At 43.3% G+C, this 19579-nt stretch overlaps 1 protein-coding gene and 1 long non-coding RNA gene across 2 annotated transcripts in view; one reads left to right on the plus strand and one right to left on the minus strand.

The window, feature by feature from the left end:
- Positions 1-19579, plus strand: part of PGM5 (phosphoglucomutase 5) — a 133997-nt gene that overhangs the window by 104175 nt on the left and 10243 nt on the right. Inside the window, exons 8-10 of the mRNA XM_079996098.1 lie at positions 7558-7693; positions 9958-10141; positions 10951-11085. Of these exons, the coding sequence (XP_079852224.1) occupies positions 7558-7693; positions 9958-10141; positions 10951-11085 (455 nt within the window). The remainder of the gene's footprint in view (positions 1-7557; positions 7694-9957; positions 10142-10950; positions 11086-19579) is intronic.
- The window catches only part of LOC307227099, a 208191-nt gene that overhangs the window by 3847 nt on the left and 184765 nt on the right, over positions 1-19579 (minus strand). Inside the window, exon 2 of the long non-coding RNA XR_013843808.1 lies at positions 3047-3221. This is a non-coding gene — a long non-coding RNA (uncharacterized lncRNA). The remainder of the gene's footprint in view (positions 1-3046; positions 3222-19579) is intronic.

The raw sequence follows: 19579 nt of genomic DNA on the forward strand, positions 1-19579 counted from the left end.
GTTGTTTAGTCGTTTAGTCGTGTCCGACTCTTCGTGACCCCATGGACCAGAGAACGCCAGGCACTCCTGTCCTCCACTGCCCCCCGCAGCTTGGTCAGACTCATGCTGGTAACCTCGAAAACACTATCCAAGCATCTCGTCCTCTGTCGCCCCCTTCTCCTTGTGCCCTCCATCTTTCCCAACATCAGGGTCTTCTCCAGGGAGTCTTCTCTTCTTATGAGGTGGCCAAAGTACTGGAGCCTCAGCTTCACAATCTGTCCTTCCAGTGAGCACTCAGGGCTGATTTCCTTCAGAATGGAGAGGTTTGATCTTCTTGCAGTCCATGGGACTCTCAAGAGTTTCCTCCAGCACCATAATTCAAAAGCATCAATTCTTCGGCGATCAGCCTTCTTTATGGTCCAGCTCTCACTTCCATACATCACTACTGGGAAAACCATAGCTTTAACTATACGGACCTTTGTTGGCAAGGTGATGTCTCTACTTCTCAAGATGCTGTCTAGGCCTGTCATTGCCCTTCTCCCAAGAAGCAGGCGTCTTTTAATTTCGTGGCTGCTGTCACCATCTGCAGTGATCATGGAGCCCAAGAAAGTAAAATCTCTCACTGCCTCCATTTCTTCCCCTTCTATTTGCCAGGAGGTGATGGGACCAGTAGCCATGATCTTCGTTTTTTTGATGTTGAGCTTCAGACCATATTTTGCACTCTCCTCTTTCACCCTCAATAAAAGGTTATTTAATTCCTCCTCACTTTCTGCCATCAAGGTTGTGTCATCTGCATATCTGAGGTTGTTGATATTTCTTCCGGCAATCTTAATTCCGGCTAGGGATTCATCCAGCCCAGCCTTTCGCATGATGAATTCTGCATATAAGTTAAATAAGCAGGGAGACAAAATGCAGCCTTGTCGTACTCCTTTCCCAATTTTGAACCAGTCAGTTGTTCCATATCCAGTTCTAACTGTAGCTTCTTGTCCCACATAGAGATTTCTCAGGAGACAGATGAGGTGATCAGGCACTCCCATTTCTTTAAGAACTTGCCATAGTTTGCCATGGTCGACACAGTCAAAGGCTTTTGCATAGTCAATGAAGCAGAAGTAAATGTCTTTCTGGAACTCTCTAGCTTTCTCCATAATCCAGCGCATGTTTGCAATTTGGTCTCTGGTTCCTCTGCCTCTTCTAAATCCAGCTTGCACTTCTGGGAGTTCTCGGTCCACATACTGCTTGAGCCTTCCTTGTAGAATTTTAAGCATAACCTTGCTAGCGTGAGAAATTAGTGCAATTGTGCGATAGTTGGAGCATTCTTTGGCACTGCCCTTCTTTGGGATTGGGATGTAGACTGATCTTCTCCAATCTTCTGGCCACTGCTGAGTTTTCCAAACTTGCTGGCATATTGAGTGTAGCACCTTAACAGCATCATCTTTTAAAATTTTAAATAGTTCAGCTGGAATACCATCACTTCCACTGGCCTTGTTATTTGCAGTGCTTTCTAAGGCCCATTTGACTTCACTCTCCAGGATGTCTGGCTCAAGGTCAGCAACCACACTACCTGGGGTATATGAGACATCCGTTTCTTTCTGGTATAATTCCTCTGTGTATTCTTGCCACCTCTTCTTGATGTCTCTGAGTGATTACCCATATCCATTCTCATTGGTGGAGTCTCGTAAGTCACTTCTCCTGAAAGTAGTGGTCTGCCGTCAATTGTTCTCACTCGCAGTGGGAAATTCAAAGGTAACAAAGCGATTTTGTGTTCCTGTACCAAATTTCTGGTCTATGAAATCTGCTGATGCTCCTGAGTCTAACAGCGCCTCTACCTGGACCCTGTGTCCATTGGGTAGTTGTAGTTGCACCTTCACCGTTAGTCCTGGAATAGGTGGTTCCGCGTGAGAGCTTTCTATTGCTCCTCCACCCGGCTGCAAGCTCCCATTTCCAGCCAGGGACCTTCGTTTCCCTGATGCAGTTCCTTCAGGCAATTGTCTTCTCCCATGTCTGCTCCAGATAGAGACAATCCTTTACGATTGCAACATTGTCGTGCCAGATGCCCTGGTTTTCCACAGACAAAGCAACGCCTCATGTCTCTTCCTCTCCCTGCATTTCCTCTTACCATGGAAGAGGTAGTAACTGGGAGGGGTCTGGCTGCTCCTAATTCCATGGGCTCTGGCCGCTCTCGTCCTGGCACGTTGCCCGCTCTGCTTTCTGTACTCTCAATAATATTGTTTTTCCGCCACTGTGGTCGCCATTGTTCCTTCTTTTCACTAGCCCTGCGTTCCACGCGTAGGCTCAATTGCAGGCATGTTCGGACCAGAGAGTCCAAGGAACTAGGTTCTGGCATTTGGGCCAATTGGTCTAAAATCTCATTGTTCAGTCCTTCCCTAAAAAGGGCTGCAACTATTGGGGAATTCAGATCCCATTTTAATTTCTGCACCAGCAAACTAAAGTTGGACCAATAAACTCCCACAGTGTCTTTTCCTTGTCTCATTCTCAACAGCTGCCTAGCTGTGGTTATTTCATGCACAGGGTCTAAGAAAATCGTGTCTAGATACTGCAGAAAAATTTGTAGATTTCCTAGGGCGGCATCCCTTCAAGATATTAGGGGTATAACACAGTCCTTAGCCTTCCCTTCCAAGAAATTAATCACATAAGCAACCTTCTCTTGCTCAGATTGAAATTCTTTATCCTTTATCTCAATTATGTAAGAAATTTCTGTCTTGAAAGCCATGTATTCAGAGCTTTCTCCCTTGAAGCTACGTGGACGTATAGTAAAAGTTTTCCTCACTCTATCTCCACACGTCGCTTGCAGCATGGTTCTATGTTCTCCCAGTGCTGCCGATAGTACGTCGACTTGACTTTTCAACTGTAAGTTCTGTTGCAATAAGTCCTGTAATGTTAGCTGGAGCGCTGGGGTTTCTCCTTGCCCAACTGGCGCCACAGCTCCCTCCATTTTGGCTTCTCCTTCTTTACTTAGAGTGAAGAGGTGCAGAGCAGAAGGTATTCTGTCAGGCCTGGTCGTTGTCCTCTTCAGATCACCACATCGCTTCTTGTTCTTTTATAAAACTTTTTATTGCGTATTAACAAAACAATCTTATAAACGGTTCTTAACTATTATTCCTCCGAGTCACTTCTTTCAGATACCTTCTGAGCTCTGCTTCTCCGTGACCAGCCACTCTCAAAATGTCGAACGCGCCCTTCCCTTTGTTTTCCCACTCTTTTTTCTAACCTCCTGGCTAGAGCTGGCATGTATCTCCCCTCCTCCAAATCTGAGCTAGAACTGAACCCTGGCCTTTCCTGGGAACAGCCGGTCCCTCCCTGTTGTTCCTTCTGTTCTCTTCTATTAGATTCACTGCTCTCCTTCCCCCCTTGGGGAATGCTTTCTCCCTCTGAGAAACGGGAAAATTCTAACTCTTCCCTGACAGAATCCTTGGGTGATAGCCAAGTAAAGAGTCGACCCACTAAAATCTTAACTCAATTGATTTCATTGGGTTTACTCAGAGTATGACTAATGTTTAATATCACCCTGTGTCTCGGGGTTGGCCCCTGCTGATTCTGCATTCTCAGTTCTGTATTTGAGAGGATTTCCCCATATTGAGTGGGCTGCTTCGTAGTCAAGCCAATAAGAAAGAAGGGCTTTCCATCTGTCTGTGTGTTTACATCTCAGGGAGGTTGTAAGGTTTGTTCTCTCTCATCACACCAGAGAAAGTAAACCTCAGCTACCACAGGAAACGTGGTAAGCACATCAAAGTGCTAATAGATAAATACTCCGGCGGGAAGGTAAACGGCGTTTCCGTGTGCTGCTCTGGTTCGCCAGAAGCGGCTTAGTCATGCTGGCCACATGACCTGGAAGCTGTCTACAGACAAACGCTGACTCCCTCGGCCTATAGAGCGAGATGAGCGCGCAACCCCAGAGTCGTCTGCAACTGGACCTAATGGTCAGGGGTCCTTTACCTTTACCACAGGAAACACAAGCTGTGTAGAAGCTTTTCTTATTGCAATAGGAGAGGACAGCTTTTGTTATTTTTAAGTAGCTGTCAATAGTTATTTAGTTAGTAAAATTTTATATTAGCACTTAATTAAAAATATCTAAGTAGTTTACATATAAGTATGTGTACTGAACTGTAAACATATACTAGGTTATATAAAGAACACTTTAGAGATTGAGATGAGCAGTAATGTATAAATTTAAGATGGGGCTTTCCCCTCCCATGATTACTTGTTGTAGCAATATGAGCTTTTTCTCTTCTATGTTAGCATCTGGTTTTCCCAACATTTCCTTATATTTGGCAACTGATCCAAATATCAGTAATAAATTCTTTACCCACATTGGACAATAGAGGCAGACTGTGGCAGTTTCATGCCATGCTGGTCTAAACTTTCTAATTGCCCCCAAAGTGATTTGCCTTTCTCTATGATTAAATGTCCCCTTCATGGATCACTGCCTTGCCGTGGCGAAGGGGCTTGAATAACTCAGAGAAGCTAGACATCCTGGAGAGTGAAGTCAAATGGGCCTTAGAAAGCACTGCTAATAACAAGGCCAGTGGAAGTGATGGTATTCCAGCTGAACTATTTAAAATTTTAAAAGATGATCCTGTTAAGGTGCTACACTCAATTTGCCAGCAAGTTTGGAAAACTCAGCTGTGGCCAGAGGATTGGAGAAGATCAGTCTACATCCCAATCCCAAAGAAGGGCAGTGCCAAAGAATGCTCCAACTACCGCACAATTGCACTCATTTCACACGCTAGCAAGGTTATGCTTAAAATTCTACAAGGTAGGCTCAAGCAGTATGTGGACAGAGAACTCCCAGAAGTGCAAGCTGGATTTAGAAGAGGCAGAGGAACCAGAGACCAAATTGCAAACACGCGCTGGATTATGGAGAAAGCTAGAGAGTTCCAGAAAGACATCTACTTCTGCTTCATTGACTATGCAAAAGCCTTTGACTGTGTCGACCACAGCAAACTATGGCAAGTTCTTAAAGAAATGGGAGTGCCTGATCACCTCACCTGTCTCCTGAGAAATCTCTATGTGGGACAAGAAGCTACAGTTAGAACTGGATATGGAACAACTGATTGGTTCAAAATTGGGAAAGGAGTACGGCAAGGCTGTATATTGTCCCCCTGCTTACTTAACTTATATGCAGAATTCATCATGCGAAGGGCTGGACTGGATGAATCCTAAGCTGGAATTAAGATTGCCGGAAGAAATATCAACAACCCTAGATATGCAGATGATATGACCTTGATGGCAGAAAGTGAGGAGGAATTAAATAACCTTTTAATGAGGGTGAAAGAGGAGAGCGCAAAATATGGTCTGAATCTCAACATCAAAAAAACGAAGATCAAGGCCACTGGGCCCATCACCTCCTGGCAAATAGAAGGGGAAGAAATGGAGGCTGTAAGAGATTTTACTTTCTTGGGCTCCATGATCACTGCAGATGGTGACAGCAGCCACGAAATTAAAAGACGCCTCCTTCTTGGGAGAAAAGCAATGACAAACCTAGACAGCATCTTAAAAAGTAGAGACATCACCTTCCCAACAAAGGTCCGTATAGTAAAAGCTATGGTTTTCCCAGTATTGATGTATGGAAGTGAGAGCTGGACCATTAAGAAGGCTGATCGCTGAAGAATTGATGCTTTTGAATTATGGTGCTGGAGGAGAGTCTTGAGAGTCCCATGGACTGCAAGAAGATCAAACCTAGCCATTTTTAAGGAAATCAGCCCTGAGTGCTCACCGGAAGGACAGATCCTGAAACTGAGGCTCCAATACTTTGGCCACCTCATGAGAAGAGAAGACTCCCTGGAAAAGACCCTGATGTTGGGAAAGATGGAGGGCACAAGGAGAGGGGGATGACAGAGGACGAGATGGTTGGACAGTGTTCTCGAAGCTACCAGCATGAGTTTGACCAAATTGCGGGAGGCAGTGGAAGACAGGAGTGCCTGGTGTTCTCTGGTCCATGGGGTCATGAAGAGTCAGACACGACTAAAGAACAACAACATGATTAAATGTCCTGTAAAGCTGTACCCAAACAACAATGTCAGCTTGTTTTCCTTAGTAATAACATGTAAACTGTAAACTTTCAGAAATGTAAAGCCTAGATTTATAATAAAAAGGAGACTTCAGCCTGGTAAATTAAAGTACCATTTCTGCTGTAAAAGGACAACTGGGTTTTTTTTTGGGTGGGGAGGATGTGCCACTTGGCTGTGTTCTCAGGCTTGCTTTCTGGCAGCAGATCCTGGAGGTCAACCCATGCTATTGGAACTTATTCCTTTTTTGTAGCAGCAGAAGGGAGTTTGTCAGATGAATTTAGTAAGTCGTGGGCATTACGAGCAATGACTTGGGCTTTGAAAAAGAAGGTGCAGCAACAGCCATCACTGCCCAAAGTTTCATCAGCAAACTGTTAATCACTGTTAAGAAAGCCGTGCACATGATTTATATGTTTGAGCTAATCCTCGGCAGCAACAGGAATATTTTTTTACTTCATCTCCAAGCTTATGCAAGCAGCAGACAGGTCCTTGTGCAGTAAATTGAATATGAAGAAGTCCTAAATAAGGAGAGAGAAATGGAGCCATGCTTCTTATAAACTAGTGATATATTTTGGATAACCCAGCAACTCATAATTGAGGATTTGTCCAGGCATGTGAGAGGAGGGATGCCGAGCCTGGGGGCCAAGAGGAAGGCATGAGAAGGAGTCTGGTTGAAAAGGGAGGTATCTATGGCAGGCTAACACAGTACTCTAGATCAGGGACACACTCAGGTATTCTCAAGAGCCACTAAATAGGGGCCAGGGCATCAGACATTGCCACACAAATTGTCATCCCCCCAAAACAGAAAGTTGCTGCCATTTTGATACTGAAGAGGCATTATTCACCTGGCAGTGGAAGGAGTCAAAGAGTTGTAAACACCTCTGAATGGCACAGAGGAAGCTGCTTCAACTGTGAAAGAAAGGGGAGGACAGGAGAATTTTGGTGGGAAATCCAGCGTTTTGCCTCTGATACATTCAACATAAGACATTGGTAAGATATACAACAGAGAAATAGAGATGATACAGGATGATGCAAAAAGTGATGAAAGACAGAACAGTAGATTATGAGCATGAAAGCAGCAGCAGAAACCTCAGGAATAAATGACATTGCACAGAAGTATAGAAAAAAGAATTATCAGTTCAATAACTTAGTGTTTGCATTCTGATTTTTCATAACAAATGCGGATTCTCTGCATTGTTCCTTCACTGTTACCTTCCCGCCGGAGCGGTACCTATTTATCTACTTGCACTTTGACATGCTTTCGAACTGCTAGGTTGACAGGAGCAGGGACCGAGCAACGGGAACTCACCCCATCGCGGGGATTCGAACCGCCGACCTTCTGATTGGCAAGTCCTATGCTCTGTGGTTTAACCCACAGCGCCACCCGGCCCTTTTTACTTAACAATAGTATAAATCTTTTCCAGAGAACAGAGCCAAGACTCTAATCCCCCTTATAAAGTGAATTAACAGCTACTATACACCAGAACCTTTGTTTTCCATCTTCAGCATTATATTTTAACATGCAGTGTATTTTTTTATATTTTTCTCTTAGGATCTGACCACATTCGAGAGAAGGACGGACTTTGGGCTGTCCTAATTTGGCTGTCAATCATAGCAGCTCGAAAACAGAGTGTGGAAGAGATTGTCCGAGAGCACTGGGCAAAATTTGGCCGCCACTACTACTGTAGGTGAGAATGGCTGATCTATAGAAGAGTCAGTTGCATAATGCAATGAATTTTGTGTCTGTGTTTGTAGAGAGAGAGTACAGTACCTGTAGGACCGTATACTCTTAACAAATTATAAATTATAAAAGTAATCATTCATATGTAGAGGTGATTATTGTCAAACCACAACCCACAACTTAAATCTACTACAGATATATGCAGTGCTGATTTGTGTTTTGGTAAGGAGAAAGTGGGGCCATTGTAAAACTCCTGCAGGCAGGCATGGATTCGGCATGAATTCTTTTGTAGATTACAGCCAAGGCATGGAGTTTGGTTTAGAATCTTTTTTGGAAATGGATAGGTAACAATGCCTTCAAAAAAAAGCAAGGCCAAACAAACTATTTTAATGTGAATGGTATGTTTATAAAACTAGAAATTTTATTAATAAGTCATCTTGTGCCTTTGGGAAAGCAATGTTTAAGAAATGCTTCCATAATTCTAATTATAGGAGCTGTGGCAGAACAAAAGAGTTACCGTATTTTTCGCCCTATAGGACGCACTTTTCCCCCTCCAAAAATGAAGGGAAAATGTGTGTGCGTCCTATGGGGCGAATGCAGGCTTTCGCTGAAGCCTGGAGAGCCCCACTGCCAGCCCCACAAGCTCGGGGGACAGTGGGGAGGCGCAGCGCGCCTTTCCCGCTGTCCCCCGACCTGGCTTGAAGGCTGGCGGCGGGGAGAAGCATGCTTCTCTCCGCCACCAGCCCCGCAAGCTTGGGGGACAGCGGGGAGGCGCAGCCCGCTTCTCCCTGCCGCCAGCCCCACAAGCTTGGGGGACAGCGGGGAGGCGCAGCATGCCCAGGCTTAGCTTCGCTCAGCTCTCCGCAAGCCTCAAGCTTGCGGACAGCTGCATGTTCTGGGGTCAGGGGAAGCTCAGGCTTCCCCCGCCCCAGCCCCGTGCCTGGGGGGAAAATATTTTTTTTCCCCTTTTAGTGCCCCCCCCCCAAAAAAAAATTAGGTGCGTCCTATGGGCCGGTGCATCCTATAGGGCGAAAAATATGGTACATGAAGTCCTTAGCAAAAATTGTAGAACTCTTTAGGCACTTATTGTGTAAAGAGATTGTGGCCAGCACCAGAACCACCATCAGCTCCTGATAATATTTTGCCCTCTGAGGTCGCTTAGGTATCCCTCTAATACACCCCCCCTATAACTCTAATAAGCTGATAACTTGCTGTCCCCAGTCATACAAGGAAGTTAAAATTGTCTCCATTTCAGATACAATTTTCCAGCCAATGAGATTATGCCAGAAATTAATATGTAAAACAAGGAATAAAGTCATTTGTCCAAACTCTACTAGGTTAATGTGGATGAAAGCGTGGTGCTTTCAACCTCCCTGTGGAAATGTATGGGAAGTGTGACGGCACACTGAGTGGGTGGGCCCAGCTGTGAAACTACGATGGATAAACCCAAGGCTCCAGAGCCAGAGGTCTGTCTTTAGCCTCTTGCTCAGAGGCTTGGAGGCTCTAGTGCTGGGCAGAGTTTGGGAGGTGGCAAAGAGCCTCCTCAAGGTTTGTGTGTCAAGAAGTGACCTTATGCCTTAGCAACTTTCTCTATGCATTTTCATAGATTTGTAGCACATTGGTTTCATTTTTCCTGTCAACTTATTCTCCATTAAACCTTACAAGTAGGACCTGCAACAAAATGTTGCAGTGTGTAGTTCTCCTGGTCAGGATGCCAGCCAGCCACACCCTATCTGAGTCCCCTCTTTCCCCCTCCATGCAACCCCTGTTTTTCATTTCCCCCTTTCCACAGTGAGGGCTTATCCACACTTCTGTTTGCCCTGCCACTTCCCCCACGGAAACTTGTGCATTAGTGCTGAATCAAAACCAATGGCAGTGGGGTTTTCCGCAGAGGGCCTTTTGTTCTGATTTAAAGCTAAATTTCCAGGGGAAAGGCAAAACTGTTTGGATCCTGCCTAGAAAGCACGGGACAAGCAGGAAACCGCTCAGATGCAGGCTCCCTAGGTGCGGGGCAAGCACAAGTCAGCATTTCATGCCAACTGAGCATGGCTCCCAGCTCCTCTCCCCTTTTTTCTTTAACAATTCAGCACTTCTACAAACCTTCCTCTTGTGCATGAATGCTGCTATCTTCTCTATAATCACACTTGAAGGGTGAGTTTGCTGTTAGTATTAAGCATTTGGTGTAGACTGACCCTTGCCATGGAGACACAGGTTTTTAATATGTTGCCATGCCACATGTTTTTGCTATTCTTTTAATTCCTTCAATTCAAGATTTGATTATGAAGCTCTGGATCCCAGGACAGCATATTTCATAATGAGAGACCTGGAGGCTTTGATCACTGACAAATCTTTCAGTAATCAACAATTTGCTGTTGGAAGCAATGTCTACAGTGTGCAAAAAGCAACCAGCTTTGAATATGTGGATCCCGTTGATGGGACTGTGACCAAAAGACAGGTATGAAAGGCAAATAAAGATATGTGGTATGAAGGGAAGACCGCCCCCAAATTGGATGAAGGTGCATTTCACCACAAACAGAGCTCTTTCTCAAGAAGCTGTCTGCACCCAGTTTTCATGAATCACTTCCCCAGCTCCATGTATTATAGCACATCCTATTCAACAGTTTTCTGACTCTCAGAGGAGTATATTCAGAGGGAGAGAGTCTGCTGTAATGGGGAGGGAACAGAGAAAACAACTTCCACCAGGCCAGACAGTCTTAACTCTGGATCCAACCAAGTAATTTGTACATGTAAATAAAAATGCTATTAACAGTAACTGAAGCTGTAGCTAGCACATGGATAGTTTTCAATTGCATAAGTTGCAAATTAGTGCAGTATATTCTGACTTAGTATAGAATTATGTTAAATGACTAAATATAAGAAAGTTTAAGTATTCTTATCCCTCCCCTATAACTTAAGCTAATTAATATAAAAAGAATAGACAAATTACAATAAAGCAAAAGAACTGTACAGCTGGGAATACGCATACTGAAATTTATCATTCCCGAACACCACAAAATCTATGCATGTGTTTCACTCTTGTTCTTTTTTTCATTCAGCTGTGATATATTAATTTAGATAAAGTAGTTATATTCCATGTTTTGTTGGACTTATTAGAGTGGAGTTGTTCTCTTTTTCTAGTTAGCCACTGTACAAATCTTGGCAGCTATAAGATTAATGAATATTCCTTTGAAGCAGCTGTTAGTTGACAGAATGTTCTCAAAAATTCTGTTTGCACCATCTATAAACTGTATTTACTTTTAATAGGGGCTAAGGATAATTTTCTCGGATGCATCCAGACTCATCTTCAGATTAAGTGCTTCTAGTCATGTGCGAGCCACTCTCAGGATCTATGCAGAAAGCTATGAAAAGGACCCCAACAAACACGACAAAGAACCACAGGTAAGTGCAGTTGGAGATTTCTTTTCCTAAAAATTGCATGCCTTGTAGGTGAGAGGAGGCCCCGAAGGAAATCAGATGGGTTGGACTTTCCACTGTATTGCCTGTGACATCTGCATACAGTTTGCATTGGCTGTGAAGAGGACCGCGATGTGGATGAGCTGTTCCTGGAGATCAGGTAGCACGACCACACCTGAAATGTAGAAGTTCTCAAATTCCATTTGTACATGCAAATAGGAGCATTGTTGCTGCTTAAAGCATACCCACCCATATACTGACAGTTCCATGTGACAGTTCCATTTCTGTGAAACCATTCCTTTATGCACTTGCCAAAATGAAATCCCAGTTTTGTGATTTATGTTGGCATTGTGAAAATTACCAAGACTGAGGACACTGCTTCACACAGACAACAAAGGGGCATAGGAAGTAGCCTAATAACAGGTCAGACCACATATACCAGATTGGCTACTCTGAACATAGCTGTCAATGTTTCCCTTTTTTAAAGGGAAATTCCCTTATTCCGAATAGGATTCCTCGCAAGAAAAGGGAAAAGTTGACAGCTATGACTCTGAATGGCAGTGGGTCTCCAGAATCTGTAGCAGATGTCTTTCACATTGCCTGCAACTTGATCCTTTTTAAAGTAGAAATGCCCAGGAACCAGGGACGTTCAGCATGCAAAGTACCATATTTATTTGAATCTAATGTGCCATCAAATCTAATGCACACTCTATTTTTCACAAAGCAAAAAAGGTGCACATTAGATTTGAGTAAATATCTCCCAGCCCTACTGACTACCCCAAACTAACTTGTCTTGCAGGGGGGGGGGCTCCTTTTTTACAGACCCCGCCCCGCCACCCAGTGACCCAGAAGCTCCTTTGCTGCCCAGGTGTGCTGAGGACTAGCCATGTGGCTGGCACGCTCAGGTTGCCCGAGCTCAGGTGTCTGCCTCATACCCGGCCCAGCACCTTGTCTTGCGGAGGAGCCTGTGGCACTGGTGGACAGGCTGGCCGAGCTGCGCTGAGGCTGCAGGGGGTGGGCAGGCAAGCTGCCTCCTGGCACCTTTTGCCCTGTGCCTGGACTCACCATGGCAGCTGCATCCAGAAGTGTCAGGGAGGATTCTGAGGAGCAATGGACAGAAGAGGAAGACAGGGAGATGACGCAGGAGGCAGAACAGGGGACCAGAACAGGGGGCAGAGAGCAGTCAGGGAGAGTAGGGGCTCAGGGATGCTGGAGAGCCCTGCAACCACCCAGAGGCTCGGGAAGGAAGCTCAGGAAGGGAGGGGGCTTTCAATTCAGTACAGACAAGGAGGGAAATGAAACATAAGGATCAAAGACAGCTCAAGCGATTCCCACGCCTACTTTGTTGGCGCGGGAATCGTAGGAAGCCACTCCCCTAATCTGACTCAACGGGTTCAGACGCGTAATTTTGAACTGTAGCTGTTCTTGTATATGTGTAATAAAGACTGTAAATATCACTCTGATTGTGCTGGAGTGTTACTGCGAAAGGGAAACACCAGCTTTACAAGAATCCAGCTTTCTATTCCTCCTCTGCTTCTCCACCACTGACCACAATGTGGATCCCTTGGGAAACTACATGGCAAGACCCCTGGCTGGCCCGGCCCAAGGAGACTCACTGCAGCCTCCTTCTTGACAGCATCTGCCCCCATGTCCCTCCAACGGAAGAAGCTACCAGGCTGACTCATCCAATCCCCCAGCCGGGCCCTGAAATGTGGCAGAACAAAGTGGGAGAGCAGGCGCACATGCCAAGAAAACAGGCCTCACAGCGCCGGCTTACCCTTCTCTCTCGCAGTGTACAAACGCCAGGCCTGCCTGCGTAGAGGATCTGAGGAAGGAGGGAACCACACTCTGGCTCACCCCGCTAAGGGGTCGGGGGAACTTTCCCCTTGTGTTGCTTTCACTGAGGGAGAGAAGGGTTTTCTAATTATTCCCCTCTGCCTTGCTTTGGGTGCTCACTAGAAACCCTCCCAGGAGCAAGGAAAACGGTAACAGCTCTTTCCCATTCTTGCACACTTTAAGCAGTAACTCAGTGGGCTACACAGCCCACTTAACTGCAGAGTAAGTCCAAGACCTACTTCTGAGTAAATTAGGATCAGCGCCATGCACTACCATATTTACTCGAGTCTAATGTGCCATCAAATCTAATGAAAACCCTAATTTTCGAAACATAATTTGGCAAAAAAAAAAAAAGGTGCACAACTCAAGTTGGTTAGAGCAGTTTGCTGATAATGCCAAGGTCACAGGTCCAGTCCTTGCAGCTGCATATTCCTGCATTGCAGGGGGTTGGGCTACATGATTCCAACTCTACAATTTTATGAAATATAGCATATATTCCTCCACAACTATATTCTCTTCTTGCCATATGGAAAGCCTTCATGTGGTTGCATTTTAAGTACCAGGCATCCTGCTGTTGGAATGTATTAACTGGACTTGAGAACTGCCTACAGGAAGGAGGCTAATCTCTTCACATGAGCAATCAGGTGAAGAAAGGGCAAGATAGAAAGCAATATCACAGACCGCATATGGAACTTATAATGTTCAAATCATGCAGAAAAATTAACATTCCCAAATACTTGGATTTTAAGTTGAGCTTTCAAATAAAGTTTTGTGTTTATTTTTTCCCACCTTTTCTACGGTTACTTGAAGTTATACATAGCTTGATGCTTATATGGATGATGTCAGGCTTCAAGGAATCAGTTTCCTCTCCTGTGGCAGTAGATAAGCAGAACAAAGGAAAAGGAGTCTTCTTACCAGTTAGAAACTGTTATTAGAAACTATTATTAGAAATAATCACAGCGAGAGAACAAAAAAACACATCTCCTAGTAATGGCAGTGCTCCCAATTAAGTTCACTCCCCTCTCCGTCCCTACTAATATACATCACTCCTACGTCTTGTAATCTGAGTTTGGAGCCTCTGCACTTTCTGTTCTGTCACTTTCTGAGCTCTTCGGGACTTTGGGGAAGGGGGGTGGATACTCTCCAGAGACTGTGAATCTGTTAACTCTCTCTCTTCTAGTGTTTCTTCTGCTAGCTGTTCCCCATTCAGTATTTCCCAACCTCTGCCTTCTGAACTATGTCCCCCTGCAAACCACTATTCCAAATCTATATTCTCTTCCTGTTCCTGGGAAGATTCAGGATCAGGAGGAGGGAGAGGCTCCCACCATTCTTCCTCAGTGCAGCCTTCTTCAGCACGATCCCTGACAGATGATCAGCTTCACTAGACTGGTATATAAATTGTGGTTTCTGGGTCATCATTACCAGTTAAGGCCATTGCCTGTTTTAGTCTGTGGGAGCAGAAACAGAAAAGTCACATGGCATCTAAAAGTCTAACAGTTTTATTTTGTTATAAACTATAATGGGCCAGAATTCACCAAATTGGAAGCATAGTTTTTATATATGCCATGATAATAAAGAAGATGAGTAAGGATTTTTTTTTCTTAACTAAGTTCAACCAAAAGGCCTAGTGATGCAAAAAAAATAAATAAAAAATTATGCATATAATAAATGAAAAGGAGACCCACTCAAAAGAGGACAATGCCCAACTAGTAAATGGAAAGCAAGATGAATAGTGTTCACTACGTAGCTTTGGCTTGCTAATACAAGCATTTATGCATGTTCAGTATGTGCGCAATTGTGCATAAGCACATTGCGCCAAACCTGGAAGTGACCCAAAAAGGGGCAGGGTGGAGGCAGGGCAATACGGTGTGTGTGCAGGCATTTTCAGTGGTGTTTCAAATACATGATTTCAGTTAAATGTGCAGTGCCTTGAAAAGTAACCCCCACATAAATGGGGGTTGCCTGTAGTCAGGGTTGTTTGATTGATCTCTGAGTGAGAGCTAATGACTTGAAAGATCTCTTCCTGCCTAAATGCAGAACCTTACATTTGTCCCTATTGAAATTCATTTTGTTAACTTGGGCCCAGTTCTCCAATCTGTTGAGGTCATTTTGAATTCTGATTCTGTCTTCTGCAGCAATAGCTACTCCTCCCAGTTTGGTGTCATCTGCAAATTTGATGAGCAGCCCCTCAATTTATTCATCCAAGTCATTTATAATGTTGAACAACAACAGTCCCACGACAATACCCTGCAGCACCCCACTTGTCACTTTTTGCCAGGATGACGAGGAACCATTAATGAGTACACTTTGGATTTATTTAAATAAATTATCCTTTAAATCTATTTAAATAAATTATCCTTACTTATCCTTACAATCAACATGGTTGAGATCAGGTTGTACATCACTGGCTAATTGGAGCTAATTTCTTCTGCTTCTTTCCCTATTTCCTGAATAGAAACTAAGAAAGTTTGTACTGGTGTGCTGTAAAAGATTTTAGGCCCACAGACAAAAATCTTTACTATTACAAACGTTTGCTTTTTGCTTATACAACTTAAGTCATGTAAAATTACATCTATGTGCACTTTACACAAGTTGATGTTAATTAGCGTCTTCATTTGTGACTTGTTTCCATGGTAGAAAGGAAAGAAATACAAATATGTCAAGATTTATGTGCTGATGAGAAGCTTAGCTGCTTCCCCTTTCTATTCTTCTTTGCTAGCATGCAAATCTAAATTAAAATTCAACATTTTAAAAATAACTTTCTGTCAAGCCAATTTGTCTGCGGAATTCCTTAGCTAATGCATCCCAGTGATTCGCCACAATAATATTACAGTTGGGAAACATGAATACCAAAGTCCAAGCAAGTTCTGTATTCCTTGTAAGGAAGAAATGTGAAGCAGCTTTAAGAGTCCTCTTGTATTTATAAACAAAATCTGCTCTGTTCTAAAGAGGAGGGAAGCATTTCAGCAGAGTGCAGCCAACATCTGCAAGATCATACTTGCTTTACAGTTTTGTCAAATGGTGAGAAACTTTACAAGAATATCCTTCTCAGGCGATGAGAGGGCAGTGTAGCACCTGAAATTTGGGTTTATCCTTATCTGCAGAATAGCTATCATGATTTACACCTTTGCTCTTAATGTAGATACTAAGAAATCGATCAGATGCTTTAAAAAACTATAAAAATGCTAGTTAGCATAGAATGCTGATTACTGAAAGAAACTGTGTTAAAAGAAAGCAGGGAGTTTGTTAAGAGGGAGATAGTAAAAGCACAACTTCAGGCAATACCAATGAGATGGTATAGTTTATGATATATATCACCATATATATCACCACTGCAGCTTGATATCTAAAGGCTAAGTGTTCCAGACACTGTAAATTTTAGGGAATAACATTGTGACTCCTGGTGTATAACTATGGGCATGGCTAAGTTCCTTGTGTCTTTCTGAACTCCAAATGGTACAGAGATTTCTGGGGGAAGGTTATGATGGGATAATGCAGGCACTGACAAGCCATGGGTTCCTGCAGAACACTTGTAAAACAGGGTCAAAAATAAAAAAACAAATAAGAAGCTGGGGAGAGAAAGGCAAGGAGAAAAAGAGCCACCAAACCTAGCTGGAAATTCTTTTTAAAGTATTATTTATTGACAGAGGGACTTGACTAAAACAAGGGGAGGAAATATGTATCTGCATTGTTGGTGGGTTTTCTCCTTTACTACCATAACTGGTGGATGCAAAAATGGGGGGGCACAAAGGAGTTATTTTGTATGTGGGGTCTAAACTTTGATGGAGGCACTTCCGGCTTCCGACGATGAGATATGGTGGCCTCCCAAGAGATCAGACAGCCAGTCATGCCAGTAATTCAGGGTTAAATGAGGGTAATTAACCCTGACCACCCCGGGGGGGGGGGCTGCGCTACCCGCAGACCGTCCATTATTTGCGCTCCGCAACAAGATGTGGAGGCAGGGGGACGCTGAGTGATGTCCAGACATGAATATGGCAACTCTCCAAAGTCAGTCTCATCAGCCAGGAGTCCCTGTTTCTTAAAAATTAAAAGATTTGGGGGGAAAACAGGTATGTTATGGCAGGAAAGAGTTAAAAGAAAAATCTGCTAAACTACACAGTCGTTGGAGGCCAAGTTCCAGACTTCAAAAAGACTCCTTTCTTGTCGTCTTGATGAATGAGGTGAGCGCTGCCGTACTTTTGTATTCATTATAGCTGCTATTTCATGATTTGGTGAACCTCGTCAAGAAAGAAATAATTACTCAAAGGAAACCCAGGAGGCGTAAAATTAATTGGATGTATCGGAATCACAGTCCTCGGCGGAAAGCCCCAATCAAAAATTGGCAGAGCAAGATCAGATATGATCGCTTAGCCTGAGGAAGATGGTGGCGGCGACTATGATGCAGTTGGAAGAATGAAAGTAACAGTCTCCTTTAACGAAAGGAGGTCAGAGATATTTTGTATTTGTACTGCAAAAACTATGAAGGGGGTGTACTTTACAAAAGATGCATTTGCTTGCATGGAATATTGTTACATATAGCTTGAAGAGAGTGCAACGATAGACTCTGGATGCCTGCCAGCTGTCCGAGGGCCCTGGAGGGCCGGTGTGGGTTTTTATGAGGAAATCTGAAACAATCTTTGTGTTATGTACTGATTGCCAAGTACATCCCTACAGTATATATGAAACATTAGCATGCTTAGAAAGATTAAAGATGTCACCAATTAACTTCAACCCTGGATGAAAGCCCAGAGCCTTCTTAGAGCAAGAATTAGCAGGAAAAAAGGAGGGGTAATCAAAAGAGGACTTGTGTTTTTAAAATATTAAGACTGAGAACAATATGGAAAAATTGATGGTGGTTCAGTGCAGCTGAAGCCCATTCTCCCACATGCACCTTCTGCTCTGGCAAAAGGAGGACAGCAGAATGGAACCCAGCACCAAAATAATTTAAGTCATCATTCTCCCAATTCACAAACTGTGGCTCCCAGCCAAATTGTTGGGTTCCCAGCCCCCGCCATCCCTAGCCTGCATTCCTAGATGATGGAAGTTGTAGTCCAGCAACACTGGAGGGTCACAGATTTGTTATCCTGATCTAGAGGGACTACATATGCAAGTAATATAATTGACTACACATAATTGCTGCTGCACCACCCTGACCTTGACTCTGCTTGGTGCAGGTTTTGCTAAAACAGTAAATTGTCATAACTTGGGATTAAACATGTTGGTAGTGCTGCTAAGTAGAATTGTTTTCAGTGTGGACACCATTTAACTCAAATGGAAATGCGTCATGGGAAGAGACAGGACTAACTACTGCTTTTCACTCCAGACATACCTGAGGAGACCTGTAGTGCATTTGTGATAACTTTGCAGCCTGTAAAACACACACACAAATCTGGACATATTTCCTGTCTAACAAACCTCTGGCAACAGAGTCAATTCTTTTTCAAATGATTTATTTTCCAAAGTACTGTGAGATGAACAAGAAAACAATAGGAAATGTTCTGCCAACGTGAAACACTGAAATATTTGAGACATTTTCACCCATCTAATTAAGACTAGGGAAAGAACTCTTGTTTAAGAGCTGGGCCAGTTAAAGGACATTTCCATGTTAATTGATGAAAGCAGGATTAACAGGAGATAGAAAGTGAAAAATGGGACAGTGAGATAGTTTTGATTTTATGGTGTCCTGTTTTATCTCAATCTTACATAGGTTAACAACTATGCTTGTTTCTTCTTTCAAGACCTATATCCAACAGAAACTCATTCTAAGGCCTACACACTGCAAGAGTTTCCAGCTCTGTTAAATGGCCCTTCTCCTGTGCCTTTAATGTAGCACCTTGCATGTAGAAATTCAAGCAGCACGTTTTCCCATAGCACTATATCGCTATGCCACTTTACAAATTCCTATGTAATTACTCTGTTTAAATGCACAGCACCATCCCCAGTTTATGTTTTTCAAAAAATAAAAAGGTAGCCTTATCAAAAAACATGCTGTCTACATTTTGTGAACATTACGTAGAATGCCTTCAAGTCTCCTATTTGAAAAGTCTGATCAGTTAGGTTTTTCTAAATTCTAGAGCTATTGCTTTACATTAAATGTCTAGAGACCTCGGTTTCCCTAAATATTTAACTCTGCCAAGAATTTCAGAGACTATAGAACACTTTCCTGTAAATTGAAATTATGTACAAAGACTATTATGAAGCTTCTACAGAGTAGCACTCTTAACTGTATTCAGATGCAGTTAATAAAGCTGAAATATACAGTCTCTGTGGCATTTGGTAGAAACAGCCAGATACTGTGTTGCATTCAGAATTCTGGATTAATTTGCTTTAATTCTAAAGTGTAGCTTCCTTACATCACCCTTTTTTCCATTACCTCTTACTTGCTTAAGCAGCAGTTTAAAAAGAAAGACAAATTATACTAGTTTATCAATGACAGTGGGAACACTGATCCTTTTTAGCACATTATGGAATTATTAGTTTTAATGGTTTCATCAATAAAGTGTGCACAAGTTCGCTTCCATCAAAAGAGGGGAAATAATCATTCTCTGAGATAAATGAAACCTGGTCAAAATGCAAAGGTAATTGTGTTATCTGTGTAGCAAGCAAATCTCAAAAATAGTTGTGAAACTCACTAAAGATAAAA

Source organism: Podarcis cretensis (assembly GCF_951804945.1).
Source record: "Podarcis cretensis genome assembly, chromosome: 11".
In the NCBI taxonomy this organism is placed as follows: Eukaryota; Metazoa; Chordata; class Lepidosauria; order Squamata; family Lacertidae; genus Podarcis; species Podarcis cretensis.